General features: G+C 38.8%; 2 protein-coding genes across 4 annotated transcripts in view; one reads left to right on the forward strand and one right to left on the reverse strand.

Annotated features, from left to right (window-relative positions):
- Positions 1–1,543: 1,543 nt before the first annotated feature.
- Positions 1,544–5,149, reverse strand: ptrh2 (peptidyl-tRNA hydrolase 2). 2 transcript variants are annotated; one of them, XM_031895982.1, is made up of 2 exons: positions 4,929–4,950; positions 1,544–2,834 (listed from the first exon to the last, which is right to left on the reverse strand). In XM_031895982.1, the coding sequence occupies exon 2, from the start codon at positions 2,823–2,825 to the stop codon at positions 2,310–2,312; it is 516 nt and encodes a 171-aa protein (XP_031751842.1). In that variant the 5' UTR covers positions 2,826–2,834; positions 4,929–4,950; the 3' UTR covers positions 1,544–2,309.
- Positions 5,150–5,358: 209 nt separating this feature from the next.
- vmp1 (vacuole membrane protein 1) overlaps positions 5,359–14,591 on the forward strand; it is a 109,843-nt gene continuing 100,610 nt past the window's right edge. The window contains exons 1-2 of one of the 2 annotated variants that reach the window (XM_031895884.1): positions 5,359–5,508; positions 12,228–12,329. In XM_031895884.1, coding sequence (XP_031751744.1) covers positions 12,254–12,329 — 76 coding nt within the window. In that variant the 5' untranslated portion in view covers positions 5,359–5,508; positions 12,228–12,253. 2 annotated transcript variants of the gene reach the window in all.

Here is a 14,591-nt window from a genome sequence, read left to right on the forward strand (position 1 = left end):
GACAACATAGCACAGGAGGAGGCGTTTGATAGCTTTAAATACCCCCCACGCATGCGCAGAACCAGCGCCGTCAGCGCGTCGTGGACATGCACGCTTTGACATGTATGTGCGCTTTTGACAACGGGACGTGCGCGCATGCAAGGAGGCGCGCGAGACCGGGCCGCACGGGTGAGTACCCTGACACCCCGGTATTACGGTATCTGAAAAATGAATATAGTTTTAAAAAAAAACACCGGTATTCGGTATTAAACGGTATATCGCCCAGCCCTAAAAGAAGTAATGCATGAAAATACAAGTATATGACAAATCCTATCTATAGCAGCAACCACACATCAGTGCTTCATATTGGCCAAAGAAGCAACAGGATACATGAAAAGCTGTTTGCATGCTGTGTATTGCATTTCATAGGGCTTTGACAGTTGCAAATTTGGGCTTACCTATTGGCACCCAGATACTACAGTAAACTTGTTCCTCATGGCTCTCACTACTACGCACAAAGTATAGTCACATCAGGTAGCTGTCATAGCCACATAATTTAGACTTCTCAAACCAAAATCTTGCTCCCTCCACTAACTGATTGCACTGGAAAGGCTGGGGAAGAACAAACTCAATATCTACTGTGGCATCGTAACTGAGAAAAGTCTGGAGGAGATGTAGGTCTCTCCCAAAATGCCCTATGAGGTAGAAAGAGCAAAGTTTACTAGGCAAAAGACTTTAGGACTAATTAGAGCCCCACCCCTCACAGGTAAGAACTATGTGTAGGAAGTGTGTGAAAGCTAGGGCAGCTTTGAGAGCACATAAGAATTACCAAAAAGACTGCGACTGAGTTTATTTTCTTACCTAAATTAATTTGCTGTAATACTGGCAGGTTTCCTTACTATTTAGACTGGCAAAGTGGACTGGTCTATTCTTGTTAACTTACTTTGTTTGCATATCTTGTGTGAAACTGAAAAGTGCCCTACATAAACCTGCTTGATGTTACACTGGTTCTCGCTGTATTATGTTTTATCATCGGTCCACCATACATTCTGTATGTGTGAATAAAGGGTAATTTAATTACATGTTCCTTGGTCCCCCTACTACAGCTACCAAGAGCAGGGATGCCAGCACTCATTCAGAGCACTTCCACTGCTACAGCTTTACCACAACATTTTTCTTCCAACCAATCACACTGAAGCTTTACAGTTAGTTTGACAATTTCTTCACGTATACAAAATCATTACCAGTTTCATTCATTTACCAAGGCCCTATACAGAAAGTAGTGATATTTATAACTTCCAATTGCTTTTTGCAAAATTCTTTGTAAAAAAAAAATAGGAAGTCAGAAGAAGAAAAAAAACAAAAAACTGTCAGTTTAATCTTTGTTGATGTTGTAGCTGAACAAAATACTTATTTTAAAGGAAATGCAACATTTGCTGCAGATCTTTTCACCTATAGAAACCAATCAGCAGGTAGCATTTCCTGGTACCTGTTTAGAACAGTTTATTGGTTGCTATTTGTAACTGCACATGGGCAAACTTTGTGCGCTCTTGTTTTAAATATGAAGGTGTTACAGTAAATAAATGGAAACCCTGGTGATATTTTTTCCCTTTCATTACTTTGCCAGTGCTTTATTATGGGGAAACTATCGCAAAATGGAACATTTATTCCCTCTCAGCAATCATTTTTTTTAACACAACTTTGTGTCAGTCAGTTATTTTAAAAGACAGTTAGTTTGCATACATTGTCTAGACAAAGGGTGCACATAGCAATGTATTTGACTGTCAAAATCTGGCTCAGCCTCCTGAATTTAGCGAGACAGATTGCTGGGAGGGTAATACTGGACTATTATATCAGAAACTCTACAGAATGATTATATTTCCATTAGATGAAGCTTGTATTAGAGTTCTATTTTTCCCTTTAAGCACTCTTCTGAATATGTAAAGGGTAGAAGGACCCTAGCCCATATATTCAATAACATTTTGGCACAGAGGTTGTGAGGCTCAGCCTGCTCAGATAGAAGAAACAGGAGTCAGTAGAATATGCCTTAAGTCAGCAAGCAATATGGACACAACAATTACAGCTTATATACAAAGATTTAGGGGAAAATATTTTACAATATCTTGTCTATGAATATTATAAAAACAGATGAACCCCTCTTGTAAATTAGCCATTTCTGTAATATATGTTGTGCAGCACTGAGTGAGCTTGTTTTTATAATCAAAACAGACACAATACTAAATAAATTGCCAGTATTACTGGTAGGTTTACTAAATTGGCATGTTAAGACTGATGTTAATGCTAAAATTACTTCCTTGTAAGTAATTATCTCAGTAGAGTTTTAAATGTCCAGTCACTTTGTCAATCAAGTCAGCAGGACCAGGTCCTACACCAAGAACAGTCCGGGATCCTGGAGCTATTTGAGTACGACCTGCATCTTGAATTAAGCTAACCGTTAATCCAAGCTGTTTAGCATGGGAGAGAAGCTCAACAAATGAGTCTTCGTCTGGTGCTTTCAACACTACTTTTGGTTGCCCACAGTACTCCCACTGTTTAAGTAGTTCTGGATTCCTCTTTAAGAGCTGTTTGTAAGCAGATACAGCAGCATGTGAGCATTGTGCAGCCACCTTTCCTTTTCCCATTTTCAAATCATTGCGGACAACTAACACCATCTTGAACTCGCCGGTCTCTCCCATAGTACTTGCTTCAGTACCCACTTCATTTGTAGCCAATGTCGAAAAGCTTCTGAAATAACCAAAGCGTCCACGTAGGCTCCATCCAAGAAAAAGGCCACAAGCCAGCCCTGCTGTCAGTGGAAGAGCCCCAGGGTTAGTGAAATAATCCATTCACACTACCTGAATTAAAAAGAACAAACAAATTAAAATAAATATATATTTTTATAATTCTGTTTGTATAGAAGAATTATGCTCGCTTGTGCACTTAAACTGATGCTGACACATTCCTTTAATTGATAGGAACATATTACCATTATTTAAAATGAATACAGAAATCTTGTCTGTAACAAGTAACATTCCTAAGCATTACCCAAGCCAAACACTACCTATCCCTCTCAACAGACCAGGCTTAACTTGCCTGAGCTAGAGGGGTAATAACCTCTGGCCTGGGGTGGTTAAAGGACATTGCCTCATTGCTTATAGGAATATATCAGTGTCACTTGAAAGGGAACCACAAAAGTTTTTGAACAACCTGTGTTTTAGAATTTTTAGTTAAATATAAATAAAAGCACACTTAAAGACTGAGGCAAAGTTTTAGGCTCTCTAGCACTCCCTGAGACCATCAGCAGCCACAATGGGAGGCATATATCAGCTCACATTAGCATAAATACATGCTGTTACTATTCTGTGGAATTCATAATAGTGCTGCGATAACTAATATGTAATTCCAAAATACTCAGGAAGTGGAAAAATCTTTTATTAAAAGGAGAAGGAAAGGCTAATAAAGAGTTAATCTCAAGCTGCAGTTGTCTCAATAGTGCCCTTAATTCTCCCCATATTTCACCTGTTCAGAAGATCAGAAGCCAAACAGGAAGAAAAAACACTGAGCTGTGAAAAGAAAGTTCCCATAATGCCTCACTTCTGCACAGACACCCAGACCAAGTGTACATGCTCAGTTTGCGCTGACTTAAGAGAAATCAGTGCAGCGTTTCTGTGAGTGCTTATGGACGTATTTACCTTTCTGATAAAGCTTACTTAGTTTTTACCTTTCCGTCTCCTTTAATATTGTGTCAGTGATGAACTTGTGCAAGGTGTATTAAGTGCTAACGAGCTGCCCTCCTCCACCTAATCCCATGTGATGTCAATTAATTAACTAATAAGAGTTGGCACTCTCTTATTAGTTAGTTGAATAAATAATAGTGTTACAGAGAATTTAAAAAAAGGAAAATTTTATTTATCTAAAAGGTCTAGCAGAACTAGATCAACAAGCTCACATGACAAGCACATAAGGGTCAGTAACACTGACTACATCAAGGTGCAGCTGAATAAACACAAACATAAGAAAGTCTTCACTTCAACAATGTAAAGAAAACATGTAGCAACTCAGAGACCTCTGTTAAGGCAGTAAAACAGGGTTAAGACACTTGCTTGAACTAAAAAATAAAAACTTTAAGTTCCTGTACATTGTTGATTTGGAAAGAATAATTTCTCAGTGTTTAAACGCCAAAGTTTTAAAGTTTGAGACCTGCATAAAGTGACTGGTCACAGTATTTTTCAGCACCATACCCTTTGATATGAGACTTACTGGACAGCCATTTGTGATGCAACAAGATGAGCCTAAGCATAAATCCAATCTCTATTTTTTGAAGATGAGCTACTAAGCTCAGCGAATTTACGACAGATGGGATCAAAATGTCAAGGATAAATAGCTAAATGGTGCAGATCATTAGTGGGCACTTCTGAAACAGTCTTTACTTAGTAAAATGTAGAAGAACACAAAGAATTAATAGAATGTAGAGTTTGTTCTGCTGTAATCACTGCAAAAGGTGACTATGTTTATCAGTTCAAGGATTAACCTGTTTTATTTTAGTGAGGACATGTTTGCCATTTAATATTTTCCTAATATAAAATGCCACTTTGTATTTGATTTGTAAGTGACATATGAAACAAGTGTTCGGAGATCAGTTAAAAGGCAGAGTAACTTCCCTTCTCTCTTACTGAAACTGGGTTATTTGTTATAAGATAATGTGTATTGTATAAAGAAACTTCTGCCGTTGTCCGAGTCCTCACAATGTGAAAAATCCTAAGAATTTACTAAAGGTAACAAAGATGGTTATATCACAGTCAACAGCCCTTAGTAAACTCCAAACCTCTGCACAGACTAGAGAATCAGTGCTAGCGGACATGCACTCCAAGTGATAGATTGGCACCTGCCCGTTATGCTGTGCAGCAGAGCAGCCTATAGCCGGGCCTGTGTTGTTACTGCTCCTTTACCAGCTAATGATTTCCTACAGCGCACGATACTCCAACGTACGAAACACATCTTGCCTCAGATTGAAACAGACCACCCATTAAGACTTTGCGTGCAACACTAATTAGGATTTAATAACAAAACCGTGCGCTTATTGCACTACTATAGTTGTACGGCCCCAAATACCCCTACCATATGTCTGACAGAAGGATTAGCACAAACCTTAGCCGACTGGCTCTGTCTACTTTGCCCACGATGATCTTCGCGTAACAACTTCCTTATGCTTCAGCGCACCCGTCGCATTAGTATGTCGTCATCCCTAAACAACCAATTAGATTCTGCTATCTATTTGTCCTTTCATTGCTAAACCTCCCGAAGTCTTGGCTCCAGCGAAGCTCATTCACTACTATGAAGTGTCTGGCCAATGCCCTGAGGGAGGCGCTGATATTTTACGTCACTGCAAGGGGAGGGGGTGTTGATATGCACTACGTCAGGAGGGCTTCCGGTGGTGTGACCCGGTTAGTGTGACAGCTAGAGAGCAGAGAAGCCGACTTGGAGGTGAGGTATCGGCAACGAGAATCGAAGAAGAGGTGAGAATGCCGGGTGAGGGATGAGCTGCTGGGGAGTGCACCATTCAGGTGAAGGGTTGTTAGTACCAAGGAACGTATTAGGGAGGTAGTGGGGTACTCCTAGTATTCACACGGCCAGCTTGAAGTGACGGGGCACTAGCTGATTGTACAGGGTTTAGCGTGGGGAATGGAGAACACTCAGTGGGTAGGTGCTGGAACCATATTGAGAGAGTTCTTGAATGTAATGCCGGGATGTTCTGTCAACTTTTTGCTCTTTTCTGTTTCTCTGTGTCGGACTCCTCCTGTGTTAATATAGAAATCTTGATGATGCCTAAGGAGGTCATTTAATTTTTTTTAACTAGTATGTTATAGAATACCCTATTCGTAACCACTTTTCAGTTTTTCTGTATTTTAGTTTTTTTAATGGTTTTTGGGTTATTTGTCTTCCTCCTTTGCCTCTTTTCAGCTTTATCGCACAATGCTATCAGGATAACTGATACAGGCTGGCAACTTGTTTGTTAGGTCTAGACTTTTATTTTCATTGTTATATTTTTATTATATATCTGGCAATTGGCATGAGACTGAGTTTAAAGTGCCACATTCCTTGTAAAGATGTCAAACAGTCACAATTAATGTTTTATTGCCAACCATTTAACTGTAGTACAAAGAGAGGTTAAATCTTAGAGAGAACAAGCATCTGGGGTGATTACTAATTTGACATTAAAAATGTTCCTTATTAAATCATTCGGTCAGGTTATTTTATTTTTGTTTGATTTCAGAGGGATGATTTGTGAACTTTAGCATCTAATACTAGAGATTCCATTGCCCACACAAAAGCAATTTCTTTGTGACTGCTTTTGTTTTCCACTGTTCAGTACAGCTCAAAATGTCAAATGTGCCATAGGGGCAGATTTATCAAAATGTGAGATTAGAGCTCATCACAGAAAAATTAAACCACTTTCTATTCATTCCTATGGGATTTTTAGAAGTGCATTTATTAATGGGTGATAGTTAGAATTCACCATTTAATAAATATACTTCTATTCATTCCTATGGGATACGCTGCACTGAGTTCTCTGTCAAAAGAAACAGGATTTGTTGTCTCTTTGTTTTCCTGTGCCAGAGACACGCAGCTCTCTTCCCCTCTCCTGCTCCCCCTCCCTCAAGAATGCTAAAAACAACCCCCCCCATAGATTGTGTGATCTGAGCCAATCAGCAGGAAGCTTCCTCATAGTCTTACAAACTGTGCATGTACATTGTTCTTGGTGCAGGAGCGAGGCATTATGGGAACTTTTTTTTTTCAGAGCTCAGTGCTTTTTTTTTTTCCTATGAAATTTCTGATCATCCGAATGGGAGAAATATGGGGAGACTTAAGGGCACTATTGAGAGATCTGAAGGTATGCCTGCAGCTTGAGATTAACTTTTTATTAGCCTTCCCTTCTCCTTAAATACTGGGCTGGTGCATTGGTGTATCTGTTATTTTAGTAGTAGGTGGATAAACAAAATCACCATATACGAAATAACAGAATGTGCTGTTTTGAACTTTGCTTGATTCAAGTTGTAGTTGTATGTATATGCAGTCTATGTTTGGCTGTAATATTAAGTATACCTTGCTTGCAAGTTTACCTGCTTGTCAGGAGGCTTTGGACTGAAGCTAGCACATCATGATAAAACTCGGGATCGGTGCCAGCATTTACGGACCTGTACAGTGCGCAGCAACTTTTAACTGTGTTCTGCAGCTGGTCTCTCTGTCAATCTATTAATTATTGGTGGGAGAGTATTGTACCTAACTCCTCCCCATCTAATGTCAGCATAGGTAGAAATATTTAGCGGAGGAGTTGCCAATTCGCTATACACTATGGGGGGAAGGGGGGCAGTGAATGATAATTACTTCAGACCCAGGCCCTTCTCTTTGCTGAAATATGCATAGGCCTGGGGTAATGTTCTATTGAGCATGCCACCACCATCTTCTTTCCTTTCACAGGGATTCTGTTTTTGGAACTTAGAGTAAAAAAATCTTAACTCTTTCTCCACTGTGCATGTGCACAGCCCAGGGCCAGAGCAAAGATCAAGAGACAGGAGCAAAGATGCCGGCACATTTTTCATTGAAAAGATGATGAATGCTGGCTGGGATCTGATATAAGAGTATAATCAATGGAGGCACCTAAGTATTTGGCACACCCAGTAATTAACCTTTTCCTTGCCCTTATGAATCTGGGCCATAAGTTTACTGTCAGAATGTATGTGACTTTCATCTTAAAGGATAACTAAAGCTGAACTAAAGAAGTAGGGCAGAAACGTTGTATATTATGTTTTGGGCTTCTGGACCAGCCCAAGGCAACCACAGTAGCTCTCCATCTTCTCTTCTGCTGATTTATTGCACATACTCTGTGCCACTGTCCTTTACTGAGCTTAGGGACTGGCTCACAATATAAAATATAATATAATTGTCATGATATAAGGCTGATTAGGCAGCTCTGAAACCGATGCTGTTAGCATCAGAATTTAATTATCAGCCCGTTAGAATCAGCTAAGCTTCTCAACAGCTGCTCAGAGCACACTGAGCATGTAAGTATCGCTGACACTTCTAACAAAATCCAAGATGAGAGCTTTTATAAAAAATTATAATGCCTGGAGCATTGCTGCTATAGAAGTGATGGACCTTTAGGATGTTTCAATATGTTCAATATATGGCATTTCAAGCCATATTTTTTAGGGTTAGGGTTAAGTTCTCCTTTAAAGGCACACGGTTCCCATACTTTACAAAACATCCAGAATCAAATGAATTTTAGGGCAACTACTATGGCAGCTGTCATTATTCCTTACACAGTACCATCCTATAAGGCAGTGAAAAAAGAACATATTTCCATCCATTTCCATACTATTGTTATTCTTCCATTACTCAGAATGTTCTGAGAATTAGTATCCTTACTTTGGAGGACATTGCTAATCTAACCTAAGCTAATATTTGACCAATTCTAAACAGTGACAATTTACTAGGTAATATTCTGAAGGTAGAATCTGTTTGCAGAAAGTTAGTGTTAGAAAAACTTGATATATACTGCATTTGGGTCTCTCATCAGTCTTCTGCCAAAGACACCTTCCAGACAGATTTATATCAGATCTCAAGACATCTATGGAGGTAATGTGCTCCAAGATATAAGAATATTCCAAAATATCCAAGCAGAAAGCTCTTTCTGTTTTTTAACTTCATGCTTCGCTTATTAGACAACAGTATTAAGTAGACTGATTGCAGGACAGTATTTAATGTCAAGTTATCATAATCACCATGTTTCAAAGGTGAAGCAGTGCCTATCTTAAGTTAAATTTGATTTCTGCATATGGGAAGGTTTACAAGAATAAAAAAAATGTTAATGCGTATTTGTAATTCCAAATATCAGTATTTGTTAATCCTTTTCTGTATTCCAGTTCAGACTTGGTTTAAACAGTGTTATAGGTCAGTTCTCTTCCAGTTCTGTTTATAAGCTTCTATTATTACATTGTTTTAGAGTCAGAGCCAGCAGTGCAGAGAACATAAATAGCCTTATATATATTACCTTCAATTGCACATACATAGAGCATGTGAAAAGATAAACAAAACAGATCCATAACTGACTTCTAACACTAACTTGATATATACTGCAGTTAGCCTAAAGATGAGTTTCAGAGCCTTACCATTGCATCGGTACAATACAGCTAGATATTAGGGGGTGTTCTAAGCTTAATAAATGTTTCCTCATTATCATCCTTAAGGGTGAAGTCACACAGAGCAACTAGTAGCAGCTACTTTTTCACGGCTACTAAATGCCAGAAAATACTCCGCCATAGACAATACTGATAATTGCTTCTGCTAAAACACAAGTAGAGACAATTACCAGTAAATGATCTACATTGTCTGTTTTATTAGCTACGGCAAGTAGCTGCTACTAGTAGCCCCATGTGTCTTCACCCTAAAGAGCTTTGCATTAGACAGAGCTAGTGCACTTCCTGTTTCTGCACCAGATATTTATAAATAAAATATATTTACAAATCTAAAGTAATTTCTGGTAAGTGAATGTGCAAAAAAAAATTTGGAGGGAAATTTAACCCTAAATGTTACTTCTGTAAAATCATGTGTATATGCTGGCATATGTTTCTATGCTTGAGAGTATTCCATAAACAATGCAACCTCTTGGAACCAGAACCTGCTACAGAAATAACTGGCCTGCCTGCAGAAGCTATATGATTCAGTTAGGTGGGACAGTGTGTAAATAATGAAAATGGTGTAACCAGGTATTTTTAGCATTGGTTCCCCTACTCATCTTACTAGTAACGCTGGGTTCAGGTATTACTTGATCTGAAAGTTGGGCCATATGTTCATCCCTATAGTAGTTATTGTGCAAAAGGACTATATTGGATAGGAATAGGTTTGGTGTATACGTTATTTAGAAATGTTTTTATATATATTTTATATATGTTTTAGCTCTCCGTTTTGTTTTTTAAACCACGATTAGTAACTTGTCTGCCTAGTGCAAGGAGTACTAAATCATGAAAATGGTTTTCTTCATCTTTCAATGATCTGTTCACTGCTGCTTTTTGTCTTAAAGGAACAGTAACACCAAAAAATGAAAGTGTATAAAAGTAATTACAATATAATGTACAACCCGGATTCCAAAAAAGTTGGGACACTAAACAAATTGTGAATAAAAACTGAATGCAATGATGTGGAGGTGCCAACTTCTAATATTTTATTCAGAATAGAACATAAATCACGGAACAAAAGTTTAAACTGAGAAAATGTACCATTTTAAGGGAAAAATATGTTGATTCAGAATTTCATGGTGTCAACAAATCCCAAAAAAGTTGGGACAAGGCCATTTTCACCACTGTGTGGCATCTCCCCTTCTTCTTACAACACTCAACAGACGTCTGGGGACCGAGGAGACCAGTTTCTCAAGTTTAGGAATAGGAATGCTCTCCCATTCTTGTCTAATACAGGCCTCTAACTGTTCAATCGTCTTGGGCCTTCTTTGTCGCACCTTCCTCTTTATGATGCGCCAAATGTTCTCTATACGTGAAAGATCTGGACTGCAGACTGGCCATTTCAGTACCCGGATCCTTCTCCTACGCAGCCATGATGTTGTGATTGATGCAGAATGTGGTCTGGCATTATCTTGTTGAAAAATGCAGGGTCTTCCCTGAAAGAGATGACGTCTGGATAGGAGCATATGTTGTTCTAGAACCTGAATATATTTTTCTGCATTGATGCTGCCTTTCCAGACATGCAAGCTGCCCATGCCTCATGCACTCATGCAACCCCATACCATCAGAGATGCAGGCTTCTGAACTGAGCGTTGATAACAACTTGGGTTGTCCTTGTCCTCTTTGGTCCGGATGACATGGCGTCCCAGATTTCCAAAAAGAACTTCGAATCGTGACTCGTCTGACCACAGAACAGTCTTCCATTTTGCCACACTCCATTTTAAATGATCCCTGGCCCAGTGAAAACGCCTGAGCTTGTGGATCTTGCTTAGAAATGGCTTCTTCTTTGCACTGTAGAGTTTCAGCTGGCAATGGTGGATGGCACGGTGGATTGTGTTCACTGACAATGGTTTCTGGAAGTATTCCTGAGCCCATTCTGTGATTTCCTTTACCAGTAGCATTCCTGTTTGTGGTGCAGTGTCGTTTAAGGGCCCGGAGATCACGGGCATCCAGTATGGTTTTACGGCCTTGACCCTTACGCACAGAGATTGTTCCAGATTCTCTGAATCTTCGGATGATGTTATGCACAGTTGATGATGATAGATGCAAAATCTTTGCAATTTTTCGCTGGGTAACACCTTTCTGATATTGCTCCACTATCTTTCTGCGCAACATTGTGGGAATTGGTGATCCTCTCCCCATCTTGGCTTCTGAGAGACACTGCAACTCTGAGAAGCTCTTTTTATACCCAATCAAGTTGCCAATTGACCTAATTAGTGTTATTTGATCTTCCAGCTCTTCGTTATGCTCAAATTAACTTTTTCCAGCCTCTTATTGCTACTTGTCCCAACTTTTTTGGGATTTGTTGACACCATGAAATTCTGAATCAACATATTTAAAATGGTACATTTTCTCAGTTTAAACTTTTGTTCCGTGATTTATGTTTTATTCTGAATAAAATATTAGAAGTTGGCACCTCCATATCATTGCGTTCAGTTTTTATTCACAATTTGTTTAGTGTTTTGTTTTTGGAATCCGGTTTGTACTGCTGCCCTGCATTCCTACAACTGGTGTGTTTGCCTCAGAAAGACTACTATAGTTTATATAAATAAGCTGCTGTGTAGCCATGGGGGCAGCCATTCAAGCTGGAAAAAAGGAGAAAAGGCACAGGTTACATAGCAGATAACTAGTAGATAAGCCCAATATAATGGGGGTTTATCTGTTATCTGCTAAGTAACCTGTGCCTTTTCTCCTTTGAATGGCTGCCCCCATGGCTACACAGCAGCTTACTTATATAAACTATAGTAGTCTTTCTGAGGCAAACACACCAGTTGTAGCAATGCAGGGCAGCAGTACAATATATTGTCATTACTTTTATACACTTTCATTTTTTGGTGTTACTGTTCCTTTAACAGTATCAGCAGACATCACAACATATTTCTTCATTCAAGCTGCTTATTACTTTTATTTGACATGAGCAGTGCAATCTAAAATTTATTTTGGTATGCTGTATTACTATTCCTATTATCAAACCAGCCATGACACGTATTTGTTTTTTTCCTTCTATGTAAGAGTCACAAGACAAGGTGGCATAGGAAATGGCAGAGAATGGCACTGATTGTGAACAGAGGCGTGTTGGAATGGCTAAAGAACAAAACAATGGAAGCTTTCAAGGTAAGCCAGATATATATTTATGTATTCTTGCAACTGAATTGGATCATTCTAATTTTATTGATTCATAAACTGCAGCTAAATCTCTTGAAACATGTCACAGAGTTGTTTAGTATTCTTTCTTATTTTACTGTAATAGGTTTTTATTGCAAGAAATGTTCTTTTGTACAGCTTTTTAGAAACAGTATACTAAGGGGCTGATTCACCAAAGTACGAGTTCGAATCCCGAAATGGGTAAAATTCGGACGATAATTTCTGATGATCGGAAATGTCACAAAAATGCTTACGGAAAAATTGTATTAGTCACGATAATATCGTTTCGGCGATTCGAAAGTCACAAATTTTTCGTATCCGAACGACTGTACAAATACGATTCTGTTGCACAACTTGTCGTGCTTTTGTTGCAAAGTATGAAAAAGTCTCAAAAAATACGCAAACACAGTATGAAAACTTAAATTAAAAAAAAAAATACGATTTTTTTGTATTCAGAAGCAATTGTACTTTGATAAATGGGCCCCTAAATGTGTGTGGTGCTATATAAAGGCCTGTGCAAGAACAAAATTGCATACATTTATTATTTGGTAACTTACACAATATATATTTATTTTGTGTGCACAAGCACAGGCACACAACAATGACAATAATGATTTTATGCTCGGACTCCAACCACTGCAGCAGGTCTGGCTAGCCTCATTACTGACATATGCACTTTCTGTGCAAAAATAGTTGTTTGGATTTGTACTTTAAGACTATTTAGTGTGTGCTTTTTCTTTTACATTTTTTGATTTGTTGATATCTTAACTAAATTGCCGATGAATGTTACTGCTTAGCTAGTTGATTAAATGAAGGGATAGAATACCACATCCACACCAATGCCTTATTGCCATTTTTTCTTATAATGCTTGGTGGTTCGTATTTTCCATTTTATAACTTAAATCTTAAAATTTATGTTGATTGGATTATGGATTTTAATTGATGACAACACCTAAAATACAACTTACCTTATGTTTGACTAGAATATTTATTTTTAAATATTTGGTTAACCAAAACAAATAGTGAAGGACCAGATATTTACAGGAAAAAGAGGAACTGAGTACATAATAACCCCAAATTTGCACCCTTTTTTGTTTGCTAGAGGAGCGGAGTGTCTTTCTTTGTTGAAGAAAGTTCAACCGATAAGGCTTTCAGCCCTGTTATTTGACTATACAGCTTTGTTCTTTAGGCTAGGTTTCAGATCATGGTTAACATAAAGACATACCCCTACTCTTTTTCTGTTTCCCTTATCCCTCCAAAATAAAGAACAGCCCACTATATTTACTGCTCAGCCATGTGTCAGCAGTGCCAATGACATCATATTTCTCATTCAGTTTAATTAACTTCGGCTCTTCCATTTTACCCGTTAAGCTTCTTGCGTTAGTAAACCTATATTTAGGGCTCTGGACACGGGGAGATTAGTCGCCCGCGGCAAAACTCCCTGTTCGCGAGTCTTTTTCTGCGATTTCCTGAAATCGCCCCGCCGCGTCTGCCATCCCACCGGCGACTTACATGTTCGCCGGGGGGATGGCAGGGGTAGGCAACTCGGGGAGATTAGTCGCCCGCGAACAGGGATTTTTGCCGCGGGCGACTAATCTCCCCGTGTGCCAGAGCCCTTAACCTTTGTATCAGTTCTTATAGTTTTCACATAACTTGTTTTCCTCCCTGACATTTATGATGTCCTCATTCACTTCTCCACTCCAGTGTAATCTTATCATGCCCCGACCCTGATCTTCCCTATCTTTTGCAGAATTACTATACCTTTCCATGGCTAGTTTAAAATCCTTCATCAACCCTCTAGCCATCCTTTCACAAAAAAGCAGCTGCACCATCATCATTAAGTTGCAGCTCTTCCCTGGCAAAGAGCTTGTACCCGATGGAAAAATCAGCAGTTGGTTTTAATTTTATATTTTGCAGTAAGTAAGTTTTTTGTTCAGCAGCTCTCCAGTTTCATATTTCAGCAGCTATCTGGTTGCTAGGTTATAGTTTACCCTAGCAACCTGGTAGCGGTTTAAACAAGAGTTGGGAATATGAATAGAAGAGGGTCTACATAGAAAGATAAGTAAGAAAAAGTAACAATTGTAGCCTCACAGAAGATTAGTTTTTAGCTTTGGAGGGTCTGTGGCCCCTATTAAAAAGCTGGAAAGATTAAGAAGAGGAAAGGTAAGAAAAACCAGTTTCAAAGGTCTAGGAATGGGGTATTCCATAAAATAAAGGCTGGAGTGAAAGGAT

This window comes from Xenopus tropicalis, chromosome 2 (assembly GCF_000004195.4).
Source record: "Xenopus tropicalis strain Nigerian chromosome 2, UCB_Xtro_10.0, whole genome shotgun sequence".
Lineage (NCBI taxonomy): Eukaryota > Metazoa > Chordata > Amphibia > Anura > Pipidae > Xenopus > Xenopus tropicalis.

What these genes read in the sequence shown, in the direction of transcription:
- ptrh2 (XM_031895982.1), bottom strand. Translation starts at nt 2,825, where the DNA reads ATGGATTATTTCACTAACCCTGGGGCTCTTCCACTGACAGCAGGGCTG.